Source organism: Sinocyclocheilus rhinocerous, unplaced genomic scaffold, assembly GCF_001515625.1.
Source record: "Sinocyclocheilus rhinocerous isolate Xijiao unplaced genomic scaffold, SAMN03320098_v1.1 scaffold1310, whole genome shotgun sequence".
Lineage (NCBI taxonomy): Eukaryota > Metazoa > Chordata > Actinopteri > Cypriniformes > Cyprinidae > Sinocyclocheilus > Sinocyclocheilus rhinocerous.
Window position 1 is genome coordinate 730,791 of NW_015635534.1, and position 9,009 is coordinate 739,799.

General features: G+C 38.7%; 2 protein-coding genes across 3 annotated transcripts in view; both read right to left on the reverse strand.

The window, feature by feature from the left end:
- LOC107747165 (golgin subfamily A member 7B-like) overlaps nucleotides 1-6,728 on the reverse strand; it is a 9,449-nt gene extending 2,721 nt beyond the window's left edge. The window contains exons 1-4 of one of the 2 annotated variants that reach the window (XM_016561605.1): nucleotides 6,653-6,728; nucleotides 925-1,050; nucleotides 302-454; nucleotides 48-149 (exon numbers count right to left, since the gene is read on the reverse strand). In XM_016561605.1, coding sequence (XP_016417091.1) covers nucleotides 48-149; nucleotides 302-454; nucleotides 925-1,050; nucleotides 6,653-6,664 — 393 coding nt within the window. In that variant the 5' untranslated portion in view covers nucleotides 6,665-6,728. Of the gene's footprint in view, nucleotides 1-47; nucleotides 150-301; nucleotides 455-924; nucleotides 1,051-3,288; nucleotides 3,496-6,652 lie in introns of those variants that run through there. The other variant, XM_016561604.1, reaches the window with a different exon arrangement.
- A 949-nt stretch (nucleotides 6,729-7,677) lies between these two features.
- LOC107747188 (protrudin-like) overlaps nucleotides 7,678-9,009 on the reverse strand; it is a 6,473-nt gene continuing 5,141 nt past the window's right edge. The window contains exons 9-12 of the mRNA XM_016561621.1: nucleotides 8,618-8,759; nucleotides 8,481-8,527; nucleotides 8,312-8,393; nucleotides 7,678-8,224 (exon numbers count right to left, since the gene is read on the reverse strand). Coding sequence (XP_016417107.1) covers nucleotides 8,157-8,224; nucleotides 8,312-8,393; nucleotides 8,481-8,527; nucleotides 8,618-8,759 — 339 coding nt within the window. The 3' untranslated portion in view covers nucleotides 7,678-8,156. The remainder of the gene's footprint in view (nucleotides 8,225-8,311; nucleotides 8,394-8,480; nucleotides 8,528-8,617; nucleotides 8,760-9,009) is intronic.

A 9,009-nucleotide genomic window follows, 5' to 3' on the forward strand; every position in this document is an offset into this window, starting at 1 on the left:
ACACACACACACACACACACACAGACAGACAGACTCTTTAAGGATACGACCCTCATGCCTCTCTCTATGGGGTCTGTGATGAGGAGACCTCGAGGAGCGTAGACCTTCTCATTCTGCTCCTGAATGTACCGCGAGATCTTCTTCAGCACCTGCACAAACACACACAAGATGCACTTTTAATCATCAGCATAATTTTTATTTGCCATAGTTTGCGAAAACCGGCACATAAAGCAACATATGATAGTATGTTTTATTTTTACATGCCATTTCAGGGTGGCTTTATCTGAAACTGATAATGCACCTTCTCATAGCGCGTCTCGATGCACAGGAATACGAGGTAAACCGTGAGGCAGGCCAGACATCCCTCGATGTAGGACTGGCCTCCGATCTTCTCCGCCTCTGCATAGTAATTATTCAGCATCTTCACCGTGTCCTCAAACAGCGTCCTCTCAATCTGACCAATCAGGTGCAAGGACAAGATGAGTCAGCCAATCAGAGAGCACCAGGGAGTTCACCCAAGGACAATATATGGCAAAAACGAATGGGTTTGAATCAAAAACTGACTGACATTGTAAAGATATCAGTCTCATGCCAGACATCACGTGATAACTCTTGATTGCATCAAAATAATTAAACAGATTGTGAGAAAGACACAGAAAGCTCTACATGTTAAACTCCCTTTCCCTGTCATTTCCTCAGCAAGTCTTTACTGGGCGTCTGTAACATGATCTAACACCTTTAAACAGCTCTATTAGCAGCTCATTGTGTGTGTGGAGTTTGCGCACTCAGCAGTGCTTTGCTAAAGAGCAGAGTTTCTCTGAGTGAAGAGCCCTTTTCTCATCCTCTCCTTTTTACTTGCGTTGTGTCTCTTTTCTTCTGCCACACACACACTCACACACAACACACACACACACACACTCTTACCCTGCTGTCTAACTCGGAGGGGAACTTGGTCTGGAACTTGCAGATGGTGCCATCCGTGTAGTCTCTCTGAATGAAGACCTTATTGGCCAGAGATGCACTGTGTCTCAACTCCTGAAGGTTGTGGAACTACAGCAGAGGACGAGAGAGGGTTACAGTGTGCTGCCTTCTGATCTAATCATAAATTCAGTTTCCTTCGCCTGTTAGATGTTAAACAATGCATGAAAATAGCTTGACAAGTGCAGTTTCCTGTCCTGCGTTGTAGAATTTTCTAGTGAAATCAGAAGTTTGACGAGGAAATTAACCGCTAGCATTCAGCTATATCACATATGAACATTGTTGCTAGTCAGTGACAGCTTGTACTAGACATTTTAGCAGTGTAGTGCAGGTGATGACATTGTGTTAGCAGTGTTATAGAATAGTGCAGTGATTTCATCATCATCTCAGAAAAATTAAACGATGTTGTCATTATCTCAAAGTAATGCAGTGATGTCATTATCTCATAGAGAATTTCAGGTGATTTTGTCATTATCTATATTAATCTATATTATATTAATAGTAATTCAGTGATGTTGTCATTTACTCAGAGTAATGCAGTGACATTTTCTTCATTTATCTTCATCACTGCATTACTCCAAGCTATTGACAACACTGCATTTTGTGAGCTAATGATCATGAAAGCCCATACAGTAATGCAGTGATGTCATCATTAACTTATAGAGTAATCCAGTGATGACCTTATAATTTAATGGACACTTCATTGCCTGTATGCACACACACAAACATCAGAGCGACTGGCCATCTGTCACTGCCAACACACACACTAACATCAGCACGAGTCGTGGGTGCTTCCATCCCCCACTCCTTCCCTGCCTTCTCACCTCCTTCTCTAGCAGTAACAGTAATGTTCATACACTGGAAGAATATAATAAGAAAGCACATTGCTTAACAAACTACTGCACAGCTCCACCACACAAACACTTAGCTCAACTGGCATCAATGAGGACATCACTGTATGTTATTCTTTATCTTTGGACATCTGAAGGTCAGATAAAGATTATTCTGACTGCAAGCAAGGGACAGTATAATTACCCTGGCAGTCCTGGCAACCTGTTATTTAAAAACTCGCTTTGTTTTAGCAGCAGGGCCTGCCAGTGAATGGCTCCTTCTGAAATAGTAACAGGCTGAGACAGCACACACTGATTCAAACACACACACACACACACAGCTCTTCAATGCTGTGGACGAGATCAATTTCTGGCACTCAACATTTGCTCAGATCTCAAGAATTCTTGCACAGCTCAGATAAAAGGCATATCCGGTGTCAAATAATGCACAACACGACATTTACCTGTTGAACTCCTCAAAAATACACTCAGAAGGATCTAGAACTAAACGATGTTGGGAAAAATCTAATGAAAGAATGGTACTTCGATATAAACCACTGTATGCAATTATTAACACGTTCATACACCATCCCATGCTACTTAAAAATAATACATGGACCATGGACAATGTACAACTGGCAAAATTTTGTTAGCAATACCTTAGGTACTTTTGATTTAGGAACATATAGCATGCTAGCACCATGTTTTTTAAGTACTTCACAGTTCTATATAAACACCCTGCTGAAAAAGCAACAGAAACCATCAACTTTTAACCATTAAAATGCTATATATAATATCCCATTAGGATTTAGTGGTCTTAACAAGCCACCAATAGAAGGTGACCCAACAGGCACCATTACAGTTTCCATTAAAACCAGTACAATTCCGTGATAGTTTCTATTGTTTTTTTTTCAGCAGGGTACCATTGTACAATACCACCTGATACCACCATTGCATTATGTTACCGCCACTTTTGTACCGGTAAACCGAGACTTATCGCAACTAAACGTTCTGGGCTGTTGTTACTAAACGCCTCCTTAATTATGCATGCAAGCCGCTCCTGGTAACTGTCTCAGAAAGATGAGACATTGTTACCGACTCCCGCGAGCACAACCGATCGATCGCGAGGAGACGATCATTTAACACACACTCACTCACCGCTGATACCAAATATATCAAAACACAATCTAGTCATCCGGTGGAGCCTGTACAGAATGATTATTGACCGTTACCCCGAGGAGTAGGCTACGCTTGCTTTCCGCTCGCACGAGATTAAACAAAGAGATCTCGCGCTCGAACCACAACATCACGCGCGCCCTCAAGGTTACTCGGCGGGACGGCGGACATACATTTAACTCTTAAATGAACCCCAGAACAACTTGTGAGATCACATTTTAAATCCCAACCGCAGGAAATCACAGCAAATATCGTCAGTTAAATCACTTTTAAAAAAGGGAATTAAAAAAAAAAAAACTCTTACAGATTCGTGGCAGTACGGGAGTTTTGTTCGCTCCGTCGCTGTCCGCGGTGCTGAACTCATTCCTGATCCGGTCACCGATGAAAGAGACGCACAAACACTCAATCTGCTCTGGCTAAAAGAGCTTAAGCAGCCGTGGACAGCCGCTTTTATCCTCTTTGATGTCCAGCTGCGTGCTCCGCTACGTCACGCGCTCATTTGAATACAGCACCAGATCCTTCTGACCATAAACACCAGCCTTTGTCATCTTGTGTGATGAACACAGTGCTTTAAGAACACACGCTCTTTTATCAATCTAAGCATCTGATCTAAGCAACAGCATTTCAGGCCATCGTGACACTCGGTGTCAGCAATAAACTACTAAATAAGTCCACATATCTGAAAGCACTATTGAAAAAGCTTATTTTTTATTCTTATAACATTTATGGTTGCAAAACTTGGTCACACTTTAATTTAAGGTGTCCTTGTTACAGTGTAATTATACATTTAAGTACTGAGTAATATTAATTGAATACATGTACTTACTAGTATATGGTTAGGGTTAGGATTAGAGTTAGGCTCGTTACTTGCATGTAATTATGCATAATTTATTGTTATTATAATAGTAAGTACATGTAACGTGTAACAAGGACGCCTTAAAATAAATTGTTACCCAAAACTTAAACAGTAACATCAATAAAAAATGTCTTTGTGTATGTGGTATCTCCCTTTTTACTTTAGCACTCGATCTGACAGAGAAAAACAACAGCTGCTGATCAGTGTCAACATTACTTCATAACTATCACCTAGAATAAACAGGTACATCTCTGCCTGATCACACCCTTTAAAATGGAGGAATCCTAGTGTAGTTAGTTAAATTCAGCCATAATAAAGAACATTTGACTAAATGACAAACAAGATTACCAGATTATGACATTATCTATCTATCTATCCATTCATCTCTATCTATCTATCTACCCATTCATCTCTATCTATCTATCTACCCATTCATCTCTATCTATCTATCTACCCATTCATCTCTATCTATCTATCTACCCATTCATCTCTATCTATCTATCTACCCATTCATCTCTATCTATCTATCTACCCATTCATCTCTATCTATCTATCTACCCATTCATCTCTATCTATCTATCTACCCATTCATCTCTATCTATCTATCTACCCATTCATCTCTATCTATCTATCTACCCATTCATCTCTATCTATCTATCTACCCATTCATCTCTATCTATCTATCTACCCATTCATCTCTATCTATCTATCTACCCATTCATCTCTATCTATCTATCTACCCATTCATCTCTATCTATCTATCTACCCATTCATCTCTATCTATCTATCTACCCATTCATCTCTATCTATCTATCTACCCATTCATCTCTATCTATCTATCTACCCATTCATCTCTATCTATCTATCTACCCATTCATCTCTATCTATCTATCTACCCATTCATCTCTATCTATCTATCTACCCATTCATCTCTATCTATCTATCTACCCATTCATCTCTATCTATCTATCTACCCATTCATCTCTATCTATCTATCTACCCATTCATCTCTATCTATCTATCTACCCATTCATCTCTATCTATCTATCTACCCATTCATCTCTATCTATCTATCTACCCATTCATCTCTATCTATCTATCTACCCATTCATCTCTATCTATCTATCTACCCATTCATCTCTATCTATCTATCTACCCATTCATCTCTATCTATCTATCTACCCATTCATCTCTATCTATCTATCTACCCATTCATCTCTATCTATCTATCTACCCATTCATCTCTATCTATCTATCTACCCATTCATCTCTATCTATCTATCTACCCATTCATCTCTATCTATCTATCTACCCATTCATCTCTATCTATCTATCTACCCATTCATCTCTATCTATCTATCTACCCATTCATCTCTATCTATCTATCTACCCATTCATCTCTATCTATCTATCTACCCATTCATCTCTATCTATCTATCTACCCATTCATCTCTATCTATCTATCTACCCATTCATCTCTATCTATCTATCTACCCATTCATCTCTATCTATCTATCTACCCATTCATCTCTATCTATCTATCTACCCATTCATCTCTATCTATCTATCTACCCATTCATCTCTATCTATCTATCTACCCATTCATCTCTATCTATCTATCTACCCATTCATCTCTATCTATCTATCTACCCATTCATCTCTATCTATCTATCTACCCATTCATCTCTATCTATCTATCTACCCATTCATCTCTATCTATCTATCTACCCATTCATCTCTATCTATCTATCTACCCATTCATCTCTATCTATCTATCTACCCATTCATCTCTATCTATCTATCTACCCATTCATCTCTATCTATCTATCTACCCATTCATCTCTATCTATCTATCTACCCATTCATCTCTATCTATCTATCTACCCATTCATCTCTATCTATCTATCTACCCATTCATCTCTATCTATCTATCTACCCATTCATCTCTATCTATCTATCTACCCATTCATCTCTATCTATCTATCTACCCATTCATCTCTATCTATCTATCTACCCATTCATCTCTATCTATCTATCTACCCATTCATCTCTATCTATCTATCTACCCATTCATCTCTATCTATCTATCTACCCATTCATCTCTATCTATCTATCTACCCATTCATCTCTATCTATCTATCTACCCATTCATCTCTATCTATCTATCTACCCATTCATCTCTATCTATCTATCTACCCATTCATCTCTATCTATCTATCTACCCATTCATCTCTATCTATCTATCTACCCATTCATCTCTATCTATCTATCTATCTATCTATCCATTCATCTCTATCTATCCATCCATTCATCTCTATCTATCTATCTATCTATCTATCACCTATCTATCTATCTATCCATTCATCTCTATCTATCTATCTATCTATCCATTCATCTCTATCTATCTATCCATTCATCTCTATCTATCTATCTATTCATCTCTATCTATCTATCTATCTATCTATCCATCCATTCATCTCTATCTATCTATCATGTTGTTGCAATGATCAATGGTCAGCTCTTCACTTGTGGCTGTTATAGGGTTTAGTTCACTCTCTGTATTGTATGTTTATTTTATTCCGTGCCTTTTGGGCTGAGCAGCAATTATAACGGATTTTTAACGGTTTTAAAAACGACGCGTGAGAACCGCGACAGAGCAAACGTTATACACTGTAACGTCCCGCACTGATCCGTGATCTCCAACCCAGATTTAAACGATCAAAATGACGCCGAGATTCAGACGCTATCTTACAAAAACGGGTCATATAAGCACACCTGGCACAAAAACGATGAATAAAGGTCTGTTTCTCACCTCTGTGGCCATGTTGCCATGCGAGCGCGAGATGCCTGTCCCGGTGCTGAAACGGGTTCACGGGAATAACCGTTTGCGCTCGGGGATAAACGGAGAGGGGGCGGGGCCGGAAACAATCACAATCTGATGACGCGCGGAGGGAGGAGCAACTGATGCCGCTTTCAAGAATTGAGCTCAGCCAAGTCAGATCATGTTTTGGGTTATATATTTACTTTTAAAAGCTCCTTCGGAAATGACAAATATTACGATATAAATTTGTTAGAGATCACTAAGGGACTCTCACGAAGAGAATCCGTTCGCCGGAGGTAACCATAGCAACAGTACGCCAGAACAAGCGCTTTTCAGTATAAAAGGCGCCAAAACAGAGGTTTAGTTTGCGCGAAAAGAATCTTAACAGACGGTGGCGCGAAAATTCCTCACAGAAATTCCACACAGCTATATATTCATATTTAAATAGTTTATTACTGTAACAGTAGATTTAACCAAGGAAACAGGTGGTGCTATACTATGGATAACTTCCCAATAGATTTGAATTTATGTTTAAATAGCAGTAGTGCGACATACATAGCTCTATAACCGTTAAAACACCGGTTTTACATTCAACCTTGGCTTAAAGACACAAATAAAATGACACTAACATAGCTCATTCTTTCAATAACTATGTGAATAGGAGTACTCTTGGGTATGATTTGCTGATATAATATAATGCTATTATTTTGATTAGTATAAATGGTTTCTGAGGGCGTTCCAACAACAAACATATACAAATTAAAGCTTTTCCAGACAAACTTACACAAATAAATTATATAACCAATAATCATGGGTTCAAGCAGATAAGCAGCTAGCAGAAGGTTGAATTGTAAAGGCTTAGTCAAAAGGTTTATGACAGAATTAAACTAATATTCTTCCACTGTCAACTAATCAGATTTGACAGTATGTGGTACAGTATATAGGACCCATATAAAATGCTCAGATTCATTGGTTTTGGCATCCAGTTCAATAAATAACCAAAATCGTTTTCATGGTCCTTTTTAAGATGATGTGATATCATAATAACAGATAAACTGGACCCTTAATATTAATCTGACATATATCCCACCAAGGGCTCACATTCTGGAAAGTGATGTTATAATAAGGGTTGATGAAACTACAGCATTTGATATTGCAGCAAAGTGAATTCCAAATAAACCAATCAGTCTTGGTGTGAGGCTTTGATAAATAATAGTGGTGACTGAGGAAAGCAGCATATTCCAAGGAAAAGGTCACCATTTTGACAAAGGAGTTCACATAGGGGTCACGAGTTTTGGACAGACCAAAAAAAAAAAACTCAGAGGAACCTCAGAAAGAGTGTTGAGGCAACATAAGCTGCAGGATTTTGGTCGTCCATGTGAAATGCTCCACAGTGAAGGAAAGAAACAGCAAGAATCACTGGAGTAGCCATCTTGTGGTTCTTCTCCTAGTTTCTTTCAAAGCATTGCAATGGTGAAAGATTATTTCGTCAATCCTACTTGGTGGTGAGGAAAGTATTACACATAGAACAAACAAATACAGTCTCTCTTTGGGCTTCAGGAGCTGAAGGGTGCGAGAAAGAAAAAGAACAGTGTGTAAATTCGTCTTCAATAAAACATTCTTTACAAGATTCACACGCTCTTCTCATACCTGTGGCTCCCATGATGGATTTGAACACTTTATACGAGCAACAGCGGGAACAAAAACCGACACCACAGTTACTGCAGTTTCTCTGGAAAAATAAAATAATCATGAGTGAAACTGAAACATCATATAAGTCGAATAGCATGTTAAACAGGATAAAGATCAGAGGCCATACCCTTTTCTTTAAAACAGAAAACGCCGAATTGCACTGGGAACAGTTCCCTGTGGAAGGACAAAAAGAAAATATGGTTTTAAAGGTGGATATAATATAGATGGCGAAAAAATATGAAGTACAAAGAGATCGATAGTGACCGATGGTGTTGGAAGGGACATGCTTGCGAAGTTTTTCAGTGAGTTTGGACACTTTACTGCGGATGGGCTCGTTTCTGCTCAGCAGCCCGTTATCAGACACGGTGTCAAACTCAGGAACACCAGAAGACACGTCCTCGTCATCCTACCAGAGATAAACACATAGAGAGACAGAGATAAATGAATCATATTCATACTTAGAAGAAATGAGGTGACAGATCTGAACCCATTAGTTCTCCTGTTCAGCTCGACACCAAAATATCTTTCACTTACACTCTCATGACAAAACCGGCACACAACCTTTTAATAAAACAAAGACATTTTCCACATAGGTCAATGACCTGATTTTTTTCCAAAATGATGAAAAAAAATTTGTTTTTTACATTTTTAATCCT